This window comes from Perissodus microlepis, chromosome 10 (genome assembly GCF_051167445.1).
Source record: "Perissodus microlepis isolate ML-2025 ecotype Zambia chromosome 10, ASM5116744v1, whole genome shotgun sequence".
Taxonomy (NCBI): Eukaryota; Metazoa; Chordata; class Actinopteri; order Cichliformes; family Cichlidae; genus Perissodus; species Perissodus microlepis.
The window spans coordinates 5,525,311-5,543,992 of NC_140470.1; the positions used below are offsets into that span (position 1 = coordinate 5,525,311).

At 40.8% G+C, this 18,682-nt stretch overlaps 1 protein-coding gene across 1 annotated transcript in view; it reads right to left on the minus strand.

Moving 5' to 3' along the window:
* Window positions 1-18,682, minus strand: part of ntm (neurotrimin) — a 404,648-nt gene that overhangs the window by 10,335 nt on the left and 375,631 nt on the right. Inside the window, exons 4-5 of the mRNA XM_084941576.1 lie at window positions 10,148-10,273; window positions 2,174-2,302 (exon numbers count right to left, since the gene is read on the minus strand). Of these exons, the coding sequence (XP_084797702.1) occupies window positions 2,174-2,302; window positions 10,148-10,273 (255 nt within the window). The remainder of the gene's footprint in view (window positions 1-2,173; window positions 2,303-10,147; window positions 10,274-18,682) is intronic.

Genomic DNA, 18,682 nt, shown 5'->3' on the forward strand with positions numbered 1-18,682 from the left:
GGAGGAAGATGATAACAGGTGTGCATGCAAAAACTTTAATTAAACAGTATTTTCATCCTTTTTAATTTAATGTAAGTTACTTTAGAGGATTTAGCTGTCACGACCTGCGGGATCGGCAAGGCGCTGATCATAATCTCCCCACTCCTGGCTCTCCTTTTCTGTCTCTCTCTCCCCCTCTCTCCCTCTCTCTCCTGTTTTGCCGGGGCGGAACTCATGGTGGGTTCACGCCCTCGGCCCACACCTTCCTGGATTGGGAACACCTGGGCCTCATCAGACCAGCTGGTATTTTAGAGGGAGGAGGTCAGCTGTTCAACGCTGGATTGTTGTGAAGACTCTAGTCAGTACATGTCGAGCCCAAGTTTCCCGTGCCTCCGTCTCAGAAAGTTAACATGTGTCTCTGTGTTCTAGATTCCCCGGACCCGTCCCCGTGTTTCCCTGTGTGGAGTGTGGAAGGAGTGACTGGTCACTAGCGGAGAGAGAGGTTGTAGTGAGCTCGTGTGTGATTCCCCTGTTTTCCCTGGAGCCCTGGAACCCTGCCTCTCACATCTTGTATATAGCACTATCCTCGCACTGTCTGTAAATACACTTGGTGAAGATCTTGTAAATAAACCGTCTCTGTTAAAACACTCCGGAGTCCTGCGAGTGGATCCTCAGAGCAACCCATGACATTAGTAAAGTTGTGTTGTGTTTATAACTTTTTTCTCAAAGATACAGCCTTTGCATTTCAAACTATTCTGTGTACTATCAATATGTCTGATTATTGCAGAAAGAAATCTTATCCTCAAAACAAGTCGGCTAGGGCCCAGAAAACATTTCTGCCCAGGGGTCTGTAATTTTATGATCCAAGTATCTGGGTATGTGTCTGAGTATCTGGGTCAAGATGGGTAACAAGCAAAAAAGCTGAAATACTATTTCAAGAAAAAAAAATCTAAATATGGAGATTACAGTTGATGTTTCAAGAAGGCAAACTACCACGGATGCCGTATCCACTACAAAATGCCTTGTGGAGATGACTTAATGAAACTTATTGTGTATTTTTTTATTGTGTCGCTAATACTCTGTCATACAGGTGAATTGTTAATGATATTCATATTTTTCTGTTTTTGCCTCTGTTACTGAAAATGTGTTTAAAGTGAATCTAATGAGCGTATCCTCACACTTAAAAATAAATGTGATGTGAGAATGTATTAAAACTTTTTATCAAAGAGAAAGTACTTAAAGAGATTTAAGATACTAGTTTCTAAAATTATCTGGGGTAATGTTAGCTTATAACATGTTGTTTGTCAGCTGTATGGAGACAGGAGGGTCACATGCCTGATACGCTCATGATAAACCAACTGGGAAAATATCAAAAATAAATAAACAATTTCAGTTTAGGAGTGAGGCTTCAGGTGAGGAGGAAGAAGATGAAATGGAGATGAGGAGGAGACTAGAAATCGAGGAGGTGAGAGAGAAAAAACTAGAACGAGAAAAGGAAAATATAAATGTAAAAATGTTAAATGGTCAAATATAGTTTCAAACAAATACTGGTAATTTGAAAAATTCAAATAGATTATTACTGATACTACTATTTATCTAATGCTGCTGTATCGGATAAATCTTTTTTTTATCTTCTTCCATCCAAATCAGCAGGAAAGTGATACAAATTATTCTATATTTGTCCTTGATGACTGCTGGACCCAACAACACATCAGAATACAGGTATTGTGGGAAAAAAAGTAGAAGCGATGTGCACATGACATCACAAAACCAAACAAAACATTATCATAAAGAATCAATGTCACCAATAACTAAAATTGGACAGAAAAGGAATGTGCTGAGGAAACTGGATTGTAAGTTGCTAGAATGTCTGTCTGTCTCTATGTGTTCATAGAGACAGACAGACATTCTAGCCTTGCAACATATTTGTGAACTGTCTAGGGTGTACCCTGCCCCTTGATTTATGTCAGCTCAACCCTGAATCAAAAATAGAAGAAGATGGATATATTAGACATTACAGAATTTTGATCAATGTCAGTCTGATAGGTACTGAAATAGTGAAACAAAAATCCACACAGTTCACAAGAATAGACTGTATTTTTTCTATGATCACCCATCCAACATTGTCCCATTAAAAGTGGCACAATTTAGTACCATTTGTGTGAATTTTTGAAACATTTAGCAGCCGACTCACAGTTGACGGTGATGTCTACAGTCTGCACGTCTGTGTCAATATCATTGACAGCTGTGCATTCATACGTTCCTGCTTTCTGTCTGGATATAGATGGGATTTCCAAGTATTCATCATCTGACACCAGATCCCCTGTGAAAGATCACACACATAGAGAGAGAGATTGAAGAGGGTCATTTGGAGATAATGTGACAAGTCAACAGCTGTGGCCATGTTCAGTATTTTCACCAACTGTGTGCCTGCAGGACACCTTAAAAGGGAAGAAGGAATATATTGATTACAAGGGCTAATGGATCATTGCAGCTGTATACTATAACTATAATTCACCTAAGTCTACTGATTTGTGCTTCATTTAAATGCGATACACAGCAACAAAAATTGTAAAGAAAAAAATCTATTTGTTTTGCTAAAAAAAGAGAAGCTCATTTCCAACTATTGGAGTGAATATGAGTGTGAATAGTTGTGAATAGTTGTCTGCAGCAAACTTGCAACCTTTCAAGGATGTATCCCACCTCTCCACCTTTCATTGCTAGCCCTGTGACCCTAAATTGGATATGTAGACAAAAATGAAAGGGTGGATTTTGGCAACAGCAGGAATGAAGACAGATCCTGATCGGGCGTGACAGGCCAAATTCTAACACAATGTGCCAAAACCTGCACTTGTAAATATGGCAAGTCTGTCTTATTCTCATGTTTCTTGTAGCACTCTGTAGCACCAATTCTTGACCAAGACCAGTTCTTGATTTAACATTTTTCATAGGATGCTACAGAATTTGGTGATTAATGCTTTGTTCGGTGCCTACTCTTTATCACTCGTCTGTCAGAATTTTCATGTTCTGTACTTTTGTGTGTGCCTCTCAAGAGTACAAGCACACTGGGACTACTACTGAGATCTGAGAATAAGAAGAGGGCAAAATCCCAGCCACACTTTTTTTCATTGTATCAATTTGACATGCTTGACAGAGACACTTAATACAGCACTCAACATAAAGAACAAAAGACATAATTGACTTCAAGCTTCCTCCCAAGATGCTGGAAGGCGACAGTAATAAACTGTGCATGGATTCACTTTGCTGGGTTTGGGGACATTATTGAATTGCACCTGGGAAAGCTGTTAAGGATAGAATGCCTCACTGACACACAGTGACACACTCACCTGATGTGGAGTATCAAGAGAGCTCACATAGGTGTACGGGTTCCACTCCGTTCCATTTATGCTCCTCTTGTTCCCTTTCTGCTTTCTCTCAAAAGAGGATAATAGAATTTGCCAATAGAGACTACAGTGTCAGTTAAAGCCACTTTGCAAATTCCACTGAGGTGAGTTAATCAAGATGATCAAGTGAAGACTTTTCAGGGAGCTTTTTGAGTGCCCTGACAAAAATAAATTACAATTGTCCATGCTGGAAGTTATAAATGCATTTACCAGTTTTTGCACACTATTGCTAAAAAAAGACAAATATTTTGTCTTAGAGTGATGCTGAAATTGAATGATGCAATATGTCTGTAGTCAGGCATATTTGTTTAATGTGCATGCTAAAGGACATATTTGACCAGAAATTATTCCAAGATTCATCAGTGTTACTGGATGCCAAGGTAAGTAAGTAAAAGTAAGTAAAATTTATTTATATAGCGCTTTTCACAGATAAAAATCACAAAGTGCTTTACAACACAGGAAATGGGAATATAAAAACAATATAACAGTAAATAAAACAATGTAAAACAATAAAACTATAAAAACAGCATAAGAAGAAATTAATCAATCAATCAATGCTTTTCTAAATAAAAATGTCTTCAGCTGTTTCTTAAAAGAATCAATGGGGTCCGTGCAGCGAAGAGACAGTGGGAGAGAATTCCACAACCGTGGTGCCACAGTCTGAAAGGCCCGATCACCACGAGTTTTAAAACGAGTGCGCGGTACCACCAGCAGTCTCTGATCTAATGACCTTAAAGCCCGAGAAGATGTATGTGGTTTCAGCAGGTCAGATAAATATTGAGGAGCCTGACCATGTAGGGCCCTAAAGGTTAGAACTAAAATTTTAAAATGAAACCTAAAATTTACAGGCAACCAGTGAAGGGAGGCCAAGACTGGAGTGATATGCGATCTTCTCTTGGTGCCTATTAAGAGACGTGCTGCAGCATTCTGCACAGTCTGAAGACGATTTAAGGCTGATTTGTTAAAACAAGTAAAAAGGCCATTACAATAGTCTAAACGAGAAGAAATAAAAGCATGAATAATCATCTCAAGTTCAAGCTTTGATACCATTAGTCTGAGTTTAGAAATATTACGTAAATGATAAAAACAGTTTCGGACCAGCTGCTTAGAATGCTGCTCGAGCGTAATGGTAATGCCCTCTAAACTACATATCTGGTTAGACACCATGTTTCATGTTCAATGTCCAGGATATGAATATGTTTTGCCTGAATTAAGGACTAGGAAATTTAAGATGGGTATCATCTGGATTTCAAAGAAAAGGTATGCGGTGTTTTCTAATAACATTATGCTGTGGAAGCATGTATAATATAAATAGAATTGGTTCCAGCACAGAACTCTGTAGAACTCGATTACTGACTTTTCTGCATGAAGAAGACACAAACTGGAATCTATCAGACAGATATGATTCAAATCACACTGTAGTAAGATATTGGTCATCAGTTTTGAATGCTGCACTAAGAACAAACACGGGGATGAGCACACTGTTCAACACCATAAGATGAGTGAAACTTGAGTGAAACTTAAAATAAACTAATAACTACTCGTTCAACATTTTTTGAAATAAAACAAAGGTCAGAAATCACTCTAGTTATCTAATACAGATCAAGTAAGGTCTTTTCAAGTAATGGCTTAATTACTCCCCTCTTAAGAGACTCTAGTGTGTCTTCTGTTAATAACGATAGATGGATCAGATTTAAAATTGAAGCATTAATTAATGGCGAGACTTCTTTCAACAGTCTGATTGAAATAGGGTCTAGGAGGCACACTGATCTTTTAGAAAAATAAATTATTGACGTTAACTCAGAAAGATTAATAGGAGAGAAAGAGTCTAAGTAAATATCAGCTGTTAAAAAGTTGCTATACTTAATGACACATCTGTGAGGGAGTTGTGAGTAATTTTCCCCTAATGGGTAAATTTAGTTTGTGAGAAAATTTCTTGGCTCAGTAGAGCTCCAACTATTTATCAGCCTGGCTGAAGTGCTGAAAAGAAACCTGGGGTGTTCCTGTTTTTCTCAGAGGGGTTATTTATATTATATATTTATACATTTGTGAGTCCAAATGAAGATTTTCTAAATGAGTGCAATGCCATTGCCTCTACTCCATCTGTTTTGTGCACATTTGTGAGTTATACCAGGGAGTCAAACATCTCTGATTTCTTGCTTTCTTTTTAAGGGAAGACAGCATCTACAGTCATACCCAAAGAGGATCTAACACGATTAAGAAACTATTCCACCTCGGTGAGAGCAAAGATTTCAGTAGCTGCTTGGTACTGTGTTGGCACATGGATTGTAATGTGCTGTCTTCCTCGCTTCACACCCAAATGGTTGCAGCAGATAGCCTCTCCCTAAGCATCATTCTGATGGAGGTTTCTCCCTGTTAAAAGGTCATCTGATTGTTGGGTTTCCTGTTTTCTCTGTATTATTGTAGGTTCTTTACCTTGCAATGTAAAGCACTTTGAGGTAACTGTTATGATTTGGTGCTTTATAAATAAAAATTGAATTTAACTTAAAGAAAAGATAACAGTGAAGGAATTACCTCCTTAAATATAGTTAAAGTGTGTTCAGAAGGACTTCTATTGTAATGAAATTTATTGTCCAGTGTCTAACCAATTATCATAAAGTGTTAAGAATGAAACCAATTAAGTCTAATAGAAATTTAAATGCAGTATTAAAGCTGTCATTTTTTATCATCTACGTAGATGCTAAATGAAGATGTGTTTGGTTCTAGACCAAACCACCAGGCTGTGGTTTAACCGGTGAACAGGCTAATTTGGCTGTAGGCGTGAACGTGAGTATAAATGGTTGTCTGTCTCTATGTTAGTTCTGTCAAACTGGTGACCTTTCCAGGGTGTATTCCATCTCTCACCCTATGCTACCTGAAATATGCTCCAGCTCCAACAAATCATAAAGGGTCTTTACTTCTTGCACTTCTTACAGTATATCCTTTCATCAAATCCTAAGCAGGTGACAAACACAACAATTTCAGCTGCTCATAGTAGTGTTTAAATATTAAAGTGGATAAGTTTTTTCTTTCAGTTTCACAAAGGTCAAAAACTATGACTACTCACCTTTAATTTTAAATTAATCTTTCTGAGCAAACCAGTGCTGTGCAAATCTGGGAAACCTTTATTGCACCTTGGTTAAATTCATTAATTTTCCCGTTCATTCTGGGTACTGCCTAGGCAGACAAATTTAGCAGTCAGATTGTGTGGTCTGTGGAAGATAGCAAGGATCACTTCTGATCTGCCACAAGCCCCTAAAGCCATCTATCAAAGGTGAGGGGGAGCTGGGTTATGGCTCGAAGAGAGCCTTGGTCCAAGTCTGAAATCATCAATCTTTACGCACTCACACACAGACAAACACACGCACACGCATACACACACACACACACACACAGATAGATACAGAGAGAGAGAATCTTTATATATTCACTCATTTATACCCCAGAGTGCTTGCCATAGCTGGCCTCACACTGAAAGGCCCAAGGCTGGAGAAAAGTTTCATTGCATGTGGGAGATACTGGAACAGTATCAGTTTGGACTGCATAGTCCAAACTGCATAGACTGGGACATTTTGTTCTCTACTCAAAGCCTCTTTTAGTCTGAGCAACTGTGCACTGCGACTCTATCAATTCTTAATCATAAACACCCTTATCAGTCAAATACTGGAACCAAAATGGATATGAAAATGGTATATAAAAATACCAACTAGAATCCACAAAATTTAGTTCGAACAATTTCAGAGAAAACTACGTGAAACTAGATGGATTGTCTTTTATCTTACTTGAAAAAAATCAAAATGACAGCTTCTCAAGCTGATGCTTGTTTATTTATATTTTCCTCCGATACACATTCCATACATTCATTCAGTCCACTTCACTAAATTCTAGTTTTATTAATTCATGCAAAGAGGATCTTCATTTTGCATTTCAATGGACCTTCTGAGAAACTGATTTTGAATAGATAAATAAATATAAGCAACCAGTCATTGCATCCATTTTTATGATGAAGAGTGCTGAGATAAGAACAGAATAAAGAATGCTTTTGAATGGGGCTGTCTCTGAAAAATTGTTTGTTTTACATACAGATTCTCAGTCAAAGCAGTGTTTTACAAAGAGATAGCAGGCATAGTGAAGGTTTAGCCACAAAACACACACAGTCTTTTCAACAGATATCAGAGTTGTTATCTGAGCTGTGTCTATAAAAAAATATATCTTTCCATGATTGGAAAACTTGATGTGAAGACAAAAACAAAATAAGAAAAAAGAAACCTGGCATAAACCAAAGATGTGACGAATGCATGGTCCACACCACAAAGTATTAAGTCACCAATATAAATAATCTATAACCAATATAAACAATCTATACTATTTGTAAATGTATGTATGTGTACTTTTCGACCCAGCATACATACAAAAAATTTGGCCAATCTTCTTAAATCCCTAGCCACATCTGTATTTTAACTGACTAATAGACTGTACCTTTAAGAGGTGAAAACCTTCTGATGTTGAGCAGAAAGTTAAGCAGCAATGAAATAAAGCATTGGATCCACTAAATCAGATTTCAAAGTATTAGTTCCCAGCAATGACAGTGCTTCAGACCCATGTCTCACAAGTACATTTAACTCTCCAGTCAGATTAATTTGCAAGTTTCCCTTATTATGAATAAATATTACAAAAGGTTGATGCGAGCACCCACTCTTCTGCAAAACCTATTTTAGGTCCAGTTGTCCACTATCAGTTTATGACCACAATGCAGTGGAAAAGAAAATCTTCTCTTCCTTTCATTAGTTATTGATTTACCAGTCAAGAGAAAGGTCTAATAAGGCATTGTACTTCATTTTTACCATTTTAACCAACAATTCTTTCCTTTTCAAAAGCATGATGCTCTCCAATAAATATTCCTTTAAAGGCACATTCTATTGTAGTGCATGACCAATTGTATCTTGAGCTTATCTGGGCAACCAGACACATTCCTTTTACTATTGGCTGAATTTTAAAGTTAAGTAATATGAAATGGAAAACCTTCTGATTCCTATTGACAGAAGTGAAACCAAAAGTAAATCAAATTAAACAGCAGGTTGCTAAAACATAGAGTCATAGACCAATGGTGGCCAATACTTCAATACTTTGCTTTCTTTGGTCTAGCAAGCAAGTAATAATAGAAAAATGCCACTCAGCACATACAATGGAACATTGGGACATTCAGTACTGAAAATTCTAATCTTGTCCCTAATGCTATACCCTGTGTATTCTCATCATTCATGCTATCATTCAGCCTCCAGAACATTTACATCCGATTATTACCTTTCATTTAATTTAATTACCTTTGAGTGAAACTTTAATTAATTAATTAATTTATTTATTTATTTTGTATTAATTAATCAGTTACAACACAAGGATTATGTAAAAGCAGATAATTAAAAAAAGTGAAATCCACTATGGGTCAAACAGAGTCAGTTATAATTGGGATTGGGTGGAAAACAAAGAGGGACAAGAAAAGACACTGTAGATGCCATAGTCCATGGTAGTCTTAATGTTTGGAGTCTGTTTTCCCTTTGAGTCTAAGTTGGCCAGGATTTTTCCTCCCTATGTGGTGGAGTCTGCTTCCTGCTCTTCAACCAAGCACATTCAATAGAATCTTATTAATATAGCACCAAATCATAACAACAGTTGCCTCAAGGCGCTCCTCATCAAACTACAGTCCTCTGCTGTATTCAAGGACCAGTCTGCTACTGTTCAGTGGTAAATCAGCCCCCAAATGTTATTTGTCTTCACTTGTTTTCTATTGTGTTGATCTCTGTGCTTTTTTGCCTCCAGTCAACCCCAGCCTGGGTCGAGAACCCACCACTTACCTGCACAACTCACCTGACTCTTTGGAACTGGCTCACTCCATCTGTCTACATGCACCTTTGTGAAGATTTCAGGCCCCAGTTAACCTCCCTACCCTCCTGGATGTCCTTACCTCATGGCCATTCATTTGGGAGAGACTCACTGGATTCCCTCCCTCTGCTATTCATTGGACAGGCAACATCTTCCAAGGACTGACTCACCCACACTACCAAGTAAGCCATTGGTTCTCGCTAGTTATCTTTTGGAACTCCCCTATTTGGAATCACTGGATTAATGTCCCTTTCCTCTTCCATAGTGTCACTTCCTCCTTTGGATCCATTACTCTGTCTTTGTCGCCCTTGTGAATTCTACTTGTTGCAAAACATTATTGTAAATAAATCTTTTGAATTCTGTTGCATTTGAGTACTCTATTTTGCTTCGAGCAGACCATGACAGCAGAAACATGGTCTGTATATGAAAGATGCAATGTTACTTCTTCCACTGGCTTGTCAGGTCCTGTCTTTAAACTTTATGTTTTGTCCAGGACGAAAACCAACTGCTCTATATTATCTTATTTTACTCTTTATTTGCTCTTACTTCAATTTAGACTCTTTATTTAAAACATTTTAATTATGCTGTACTCCATATGTCCTGAAATTAGCAAACAAGGCCATAAATTCAGTAAAGATGTTTTAATGAGGTCATAGATTAAGTCTCATAGACTTCTAAATAATCACAGAGGAGCTGTTCTCTGCTGACCATTAGTTTAATGCACTTTTCCATTAACTCAAACACTACATCCATGTGTTCTAAAAAATCTGTATTAAGAAAATAAAGTAAAACGTAAAAAAAAAATGACATCATTAAGAAAAAAAAACACCAATATATCAAAAATCTGCTCTGCATCTAGATTTTTTAATGTATAAACAAATTACCTGAAGAGGAGATGAGCTTCCAGCTGATGGAAGGCTCTGGTTTACCACTTGCTTGGCACATCAGGGTGATGTTAGAGCCTTCATTTACCACAACATCTCTTGACAGGTTGGTGATTTTTGGTGGCACTGTGAAGGAAAATCAAATATATAAATTCAAGCTGTGATGTTACTAATCTCAAGAGGCACTTCTGAAAAAGGATATCACTATGACATATGTCATTATCATTATTGTTATTATTATTTTGCATAATAATATTTGACATATTTCAGTTTGAAGTTTGACACTAAAAAAGGGCCTGTATATTAGAATGGAATCTGTCGCTTGCCAAAGACATGGATTTAGACAGGGAAAATCTTGCAAAGAGACACAATGAAGCTGCATTATAGGTACTGTATGATGCAGAACTGTGTTAGACTAAAAAACAAAAAAAATTAAATCTTAACCTCTGATCCATCAATTTTAGTTCATTCTTTTGCTCTCTTTGTTTTTGCTCTAGGGTTTTTCCAAGCACCTAAACGTAACACAAGTGAATATGGATTGTCAGATTAATCAGCCATGAAAAAATAATGATTGAAAATTTAAAATGTTCATTATTGTTTCCCAAAGGACTTTGAATGTTATCAGCCAATTAAATTGACATTTTTAGTTTTAAGAACTCCCATAGCTATCACCAGCAGGTGCTCACCTATTACCAGTGTAGGGACTAACGCGTTGTTAAGTAACGCGTTACAGTAACTACGTTATTATTGTGGTCACGAGCACGGTAACTAGTTATTATGCCAAAATCAGGAACACGTTAATCGTTACTGGGATTTAGATAGGGTCGTTATTCGTTACTTCGTGTGGTGGCTATCGCGGAGCTTCCACAGTTTCAATAACATTAGCAAGTGGTGGACGCCAGCAGGTGGATGAGGGAAAGGGGGGGCAGGAGGGGGAGAGACCTGAGGCGGCCACCGGTGTCAGGTGAACTGAACTTCAGGTAAGAAGTTATGACCTGCAGTCTATCTGGGTCAGATATAAACCAAGTTTAGGTATAGTTTATTTTCGTTATGCTGACTTTTTCGTACTGGGTATTAGCTAGCATGACGAAGTTTCTATACAGCTGGGTGGGTGCTATGATGTTACTGATGTTGAACTTTATTTTGTTCATAAGGTTAATTATTAGAGTTGCCAACCGTCCCCTAAAAAACGGAATCGTCTCGTATTCAGAGAAAATATTACACGTTTCGTATTGAGGTGAAAAGGAGCACAGTTTGTCCCGTACTTCAGATACAATGAAAAAGAAGACAGAAAACTGGAGTTATTCTGTCTTTATGCTGCACAGCTGCCTCTTCTTCTCTCATTCTCTCCCCCTCCCTCTCCTGTTGCTACTTCAATCATGAAACTGATCAATGATCAGCTGATCGGCCTTTCTGTCACAAGTCCCGTCTATCTTGTTTGCTTATTGCCCACTTTGCACCAGAAAGAAGAAACCAGCGGAGGTCGCATTAAACAACAGCAGCACGTTTAAGCTTGATCAGCTGTTGTTAGAATTTATTTAATATTACCTTCTAGTATCAGCTGATGTTTGCTGGAGCCACAGCCGTAAAAGCTGCTGGTCATGATATCGGTTTGGATATGTGGTGAGAGGGAAACATGAAGATGAAACCAGGAGATGTCCTTACTGAATCATCAGAGCTGAACAGGTGATGGAGAAACAGGTTTACCTTTAGGTGACATGAATGAGTTAAAGTTATGAACTGTTTCTGAGAGACAAATACCACCAGGATCCTTTTTTTTTTTTTACAGCTGAGAGCTGTTAACTGTGCAGGGGCGTGTCTAGCAAAGTTTTGCCAGGGGGGCCAGGTAGGGCGTTAACAGGGAAAGGGGGGGGGGGGGGCACAAAGAAGTACTTTTCTTTCTTATTCTCATTTAAAATATCTAGCTTTTAAAAAATAATTATCTGACTCTTACAACAAACAATTGATAGATTGATGCATATATACCATCAAAACAGTGTACATCATTCTCACAACAGCGTTTGTTTCCATTCAAAGGCTTTATGATTTTCCTATAATTGCGGGCTGGTTGTAATATTCTGTTCTTAAACTTATAAGGAACATATTCTCAAACTGCTTCGTGAGCCACCATCTTCTTTATTGCCACTTGTTCGGTACAACCTAACACACCTCCACTTCCGTAATCATACCCACCCCACTGCCACTATGGCAAACCCCAAGGGACAATACGCACGGAGTGCAAACATTATAAACAATATAACATCTGCCTTTTTTTGTTTTGTTGTTAAATGTCCACCAGTGGCACAGCCAGTATGCATTTCAAAATAGAACATCCTGAACATGAGGATTAGAAACTGTTTTTTCCACACTGTCATGTGTAAAATTACTGCTGCATGAGAACAACAACAATAATGCAACACAGGATATGTACTCATTAATACACACCGACATTTGACATATGTTTTTTTTTTTTTTTTTTGCTTTAGGGCAGCAATTCGCCTACACCCTTTACAATCACAGGTCAAGGATGACCCTTGGTTTGACCACTCGTCCTGATCTGGTGGTCAGTATAGGGCTAGTGTCCATGGGTGGTGTTTTAGTGCCTCTAGATGGCGACTGAGGCTCTGCTTGTTGTTGAGCTGCACTTTCATGCTGGGTTACCAAATCGGGTGCGGGTGCTGAAGGTGCTGGTGACGCCTTAGCGCCGTGTAGTCTGCCCCTCGCCAGCGCGGATCACGAAAGAGCGGGCAGTCTCTGCAGGTCGGATGATGACAGCCGATTTCCAGCTTCCGGACTCATGCTGAAAGCGGATGTGCTCCCCCTGCTGCAGCCTCGGTAGTGGTGCGGCGCTGCAATTGTAGTTTCGCCTCTGGTGCTCTTGTCTTTCCATCCGTGTCTTTTGCTCCACCGTCAGGCTTATGACGCGGGGTACCAGCTGGTATCCGGTGATGGGAAGCACTGAGCGCAGACGTAGAGTCATGAGGAGCTGTGTGGGTGATCTGAAGTCATCGACTGGTGTGTTCCTTTGCTCCAATAGAGACAGGCAGGGATCTACTCCCTGAGCATGAGCTGTATCCAGAACTGATTTGGCAGCTCTGACTGTTCTTTCGGCAAGGCCGTTGCTTTGTGGGTACAAAGGGCTTGAGGTTGTGTGGACAAAGTCCCATGTGACTGCAAAGTCCTTGAACTCTCGAGAGCTGTACTATGGGCCGTTATCTGAAATAAGCTTCTCTGACTGGCGAATATGGCCTTGAGCTTTTTGATGACGGACCCTGCGGTGGTGGAAAATAGCCTTTCGACCTCAAAGTAGCAGCTATTATAGTCCACATAAGTAGTCTTGACCACGCCATGTGAAGAGGTCTGAGGCCACGGCCTGCCATGGTCTCTCAGGAATCTTGTGTGGAATGAGAGGTTCTTTAGGGTTCACTGCACGCCTCTCCTGACATATGGAACAGTTTTCCACCGTGGCAGCAATGTCCTTGCCCATGCCTGGCCAGAAGAGGGCGTCCCTCGCTCTCGGCCCTCCTCTCAATCCCCATGTGCCCAGTGTGGATTCTCTCCAGCATATTGTTTCTTAGGGCTGTTGGCACTATGATTTTGTCACCTTTGAAGATGATGCCATGGAACTGTGAAATTTCATTTCTGAAGTTCCAGAAGTCCAAAAGGGTTTTGGGGCATTTTTTCCTGTCCTCAGGCCAGCCATCATGTACGGTTTGCTTCAGCAGGGTGAGCTGCGGGTCGCATCCTGTCGCAGCCTGTATCTCTGAGAGCTTTTTGTCACTTACTGGGAGGCTGTTTATCACTGAGTGGACCTGGTCCTCCATGCCTTCGCTGTCTTGGTCGAGCAATGGTTTCCTGGACAGTGTGTCAGCCACAGGTATGTCTTTTCCGGGCCGGTGCACAATCTCTATGTCGTATCTCTGCAGCTGTAACAGCATGAGCTGCAGACGAGCAGGGGCTACGGAGATTGGCTTCTTTAATATGTGCTCCAACGGCTTGTGGTCCGACTCGACGATGACTCTTCTGCCGTATATGTAAGTGTGGAAACGCTTGCATCCAAACAGCACTGCAAAGAGTTCTTATTCAATCTGTGCATAGTTAACCTCTGTCGGGGTCAGTGTCTTTGAAGCATATGCTATTGGGTGTCTGTCCTGCATCAACACAGCTGCCAAACCATACTTTGATGCATCTACTTGTAGGCGTAGCTCCTTGGTCATGTCGCAGTATGCCAGTATGGGGCCTGGTTCTCTGGTTATGAGATCCTTCATTTGCTGGAAGACTCTGTCGTGATTCTGATCCCAGACGAACTCCGAGTCTTGCTTGAGCAGCTGACGCAGTGGTGCGTTCACTTCTGATAGTCGTGGTGCGAATCTGGACAGGTAGTTCGCCATTCCAAGAATTGTCTCGAGCTCATTCTTATTCTCAGGAGGTGGCATGTCCTTGATGGCCTGTAGTTTCTTTGGGTCTGGCTGGATGCCCTCCCGGGTGAGTTTGTGTCCAAAGTAACTCACTTCTGTGGCGCCTATGACACATTTCTCTGGATTGAGATGCACTCCTCGCTCCCTTGTGCACTCAAGGATGGCACTGAGGTTCTCGTCGTGTTCCTCCTTTGTCCTGCCAAACATGAGGATGTCGTCCACGATGGCTGCCACTCCATTGAGCCCTTCGTATGTCTCATCGATTTTCCTTTGGAAAATGTCCTGTGCTGATATTATCCCAAAGGGAAGGCGCAGAAAGCGGTACCTGCCAAAGGTCGTGTTGAAGGTGGTGAGGAGAGATGACTTGATGGTTAATTGGATAGCCTGAGCGAGCATCAATGACACTGAAGTACTGTGCTCCTGCCAGCTTTGGTGTGATGTCATCCAATGTTGGAAGCGGGTAATGGGGTCTTTTGATGGCTTTGTTTAAATTGCGAGGATCAAGGCACACTCTGAGTTTCCCATTACGTTTCTCTGCGACCACCAGTCCATTTACCCATTCTGTGGGTTCTTTTACTTTGACGATTATGCTGTTTTTCTCCATGTCATCCAACTTCGATTTCAGTCGTTCCCGCAGTGTGAAAGGGATCCTCCGTAGGGGCACATGGCGGGCATGGCGTTTGGGTCAATGTGTAAGTCGCATTCTCCTGGGAATTTCCCTATGCCCTTGAACACATCAGCAAACTCCTCCATGATGCTTGTGATCAGTTTTTCTCCTCCATAGCCAGATAGTGTGTGTGTGGGCGGTACAAGCTGACCTGCTTGAAAAACTTCTTGAACAATCGGGCAGGGATAACGTTAGCAGTGGCTCCTGTGTCAAGCTTAAAACTCACAGTGTGATGCAGTGAGCCTACTTCTACATCAGCATAAGCCTGCTCATCAGCCTCCCCTTAATTGCACTTTGTTATGGAATCTATGAATAGCTCCACTTCATCGCTTGGAGTGTCAGGATTAATAGAGTACACTGGGTTGGGTTGATGTGGTGCTTCTGAACCGCATGCTTTGGAAAAGTGGTTCATTTTATTGCACTTTTTTGCACCTCTTCCCTTTTGCAGGGCACTCCTCCTTCTGGCTGTGTGCTTGTGCACATCTTCCACACAATTTTCCCACCTTATTATGGTGGGGTGCCCTCCTATTTTTCTGTTGCGTACTCTGGCGCTTAGAGGATACTGCATGCTCAGGTGCTGCTCCTTGCAGGCTCGTGTGTGGGCCGACCATGGCTTTCAATTGGTTTTGTGCGATTTCATAGGAGCGTGCAATGTCTATGGCTTTTTCCAGAGTCAAATCTGACCCTTGGCTCAGCAGCTTTTCTCTGACTTGTGGGAAACTGGTTGCAAAGACAATCCTGTCTCGGACCATTTCATCACTGTTGACATAGCCACACTGCTTGACGAGTAGCTTTAACCCTGTCACAAAGTGTTCAAATGACTCTCCTTCGCCTTGGAGTCTTTCATTAAACTTATATCTGGCATAAACGGTGTTCGTTTTCGGCATGAGGTACTGTTCAAACCTGTCGTGATAGGTGGTCAGCTTTTTAGCTTCTTCATCAGACAGCTGCCATGTGTTATAAATGTCTCTGCCTCTTTCTCCTACCCACAGAAGAAGATAGATGCACTGGGTCTCCTCAGGCTTGCCGCTTAGCGGGCCGCTAAACATCAGTTTCACATGTTGCACAAACCTCCGCCAGGCATCAGGAAGATCCATTTCGCGCTGTCAGTGGGCGTTTAGTCCGAACTACTCTGACACCATGTAATATTCTGTTCTTAAACTTATAAGGAACATATTCTCAAACTGCTTCGTGAGCCACCATCTTCTTTATTGCCACTTGTTCGGTACAACCTAACACACCTCCACTTGCGTAATCATACCCACCCCACTGCCACTATGGCAAACCCCAAGGGACAAAACGCACGGAGTGCAAACATTATAAACAATACAACAGTTAAAATGCCCGGGCCGATTTTTTTGTCCCAGGCCAGCCCTGTATTCAGCTTGTCTGCAGTCTGGAGTTACCTACATCTTCCTACTCGGAAGGCAGAATTTCCAAGTTGTGAGTAAAATCGAAAGCACCACAACTGCAGTTTTCATGTTGGATGTAAAAAGTGCACGTGACGCTGTGATGTAGGCTAGAATCATGGCGGCGGTCAACGACGGTCCAGGCGTGGGATTTCTCTCGTGGAAATATGCAGATTATTTTTTCCTTTCTATTGGTAGGTGGCACAGTGCACTTGTGGCAAGTAAGCAAGCTAGAAGACAGGCAGTCTTGCTGGGTATCCAGTTACGGAAGCAACACATTAACAAGAGAATTCTGAGTAAAACCAAAGTTACTTTCCCTAGTAACTAGTTACTTTGAAAGTAACAAGTAACTTGAAGTAACTGAGTTACTTTTGATAGAAGTAACTAGCAATGTAACTAAGTTACTAATTTAAAGCAACTTACCCAACGCTGCCTATTACTAATCATAGTCCAAGAGCTCTGTTATAAAGCTTATAAAATGTCTCAGGTGGTGTCTACACCCTCCGACTTCAATCTCCAGGGGTGTAAAAGTAAAGTTCCTTATGTCACTTCCAGCCACTTTATGGGAAATTCTGTTGCTGTTTCAAAATGTAAACAAGAAGCTCAACAACCATTAAAACTTCTATTGATTCCTATAGGAATTCTATTTTGGGTTGTGGCATTTTAATGGAATTCAAAACAGTTTTAGTGATCTGAACAATGGATAAATACACAAAGTCAATTATTAAATTAGGTAAATTAAATTTTAAATAAAAAAGCCTTTCTGCATTTTACTTATTAGTCTCATTAATCTATGTATTTAGAATAGTTATTGAATTTATTTTTCATAACATCTGCTGTGACTGCCCTGTGAGCATTTGTTTTTGTATCATCTATATCTGTATCTGTACACCATTGGTGAACTTTTTGTGCTTCTTGAAAGTAAGGAGGAGATAATGTGTGTGTGTGTGCGTGTGTGTGTGTGCGTGCATGGATGTGTGTGTGTGTGTGTCTCTGTGTGTAAAAGGTTATGGTAAATGGAATCTGTTTTTTTACTCTACCAGAGTACTTTTTCTATGTACGTGCTGTTTATCTAACATTGAAGAAGAAGAATAGCCCTTTATTGTCATTGTACATGTAAAACAAAATTGTGGGTGCGCCACAGCAACTGTTCATGTATAAAATATAACTAGTAAGACAGCAGGAATAGATAATAAAAATTATAAATATATAAACATATGAGGGATATATGCAAACAGGTGGAATACATAGAATACAAGAGGAATACATATAAAACAAGAGGAAGGCACACAATACAAAAGGCACACATTAGAAGATCAGGTTGAAAGGACTTCTATTATTATTATAGCTATGTGGGCTGCAGCGCGGTTGCGAAGGAGGCGGACGCACCTGGACAGCATCCACAATCATGCCTCACCGGCTTAAAGTCTTAACTGGGTCCTGTCTGTCTGTTGTTGTTGTCATTGGAGTATGTGTCTGTGGGCTAAAAAGCTGCAGCCAGGTGTAAACAAGCAACCATGAAAAAGTATTGAAAAGCATTAACGAGTGGTCAGGTCTGTGGTGGATCGCTTACAGTGGTTTACCGATCCAGTACTGGGCCAGCCAGGGTGGGAGCTGACCCAAATGGTGGTCATGTCGAGTGAGCAGGTGGCGATGTCTCACCGACGGCGGGAAGAACTGCAGGACCAGATCGAGTGCCACACGCAGACAATTGATTGGTTGGCAGCCTTTGATCGGGTCCTGGCCAACACCACCGCCACCCCCACTGGTGTCCCCCGACTGTGTGGGAGTGGCTGAGGTCCGGACTGCTCTGATGCCCGTGGCACTCCCTAGGGTGAGGCCAGCAAGGGCACAGTCTACCTTTGCACCAATGACTGTAGAAAACCGCACCCGTACCCGCTCCGTGGGCCGCTCCCACCCTCGTTCACCTGTCTTTCATTTAAGTATAAGCTGTATAAGTATAAACCGTATAAGTATAAACTACCTAGTCCTCAGCTGAACTGGTGAAATTACTCATACACTTGTGTGATGTTCAGATTAA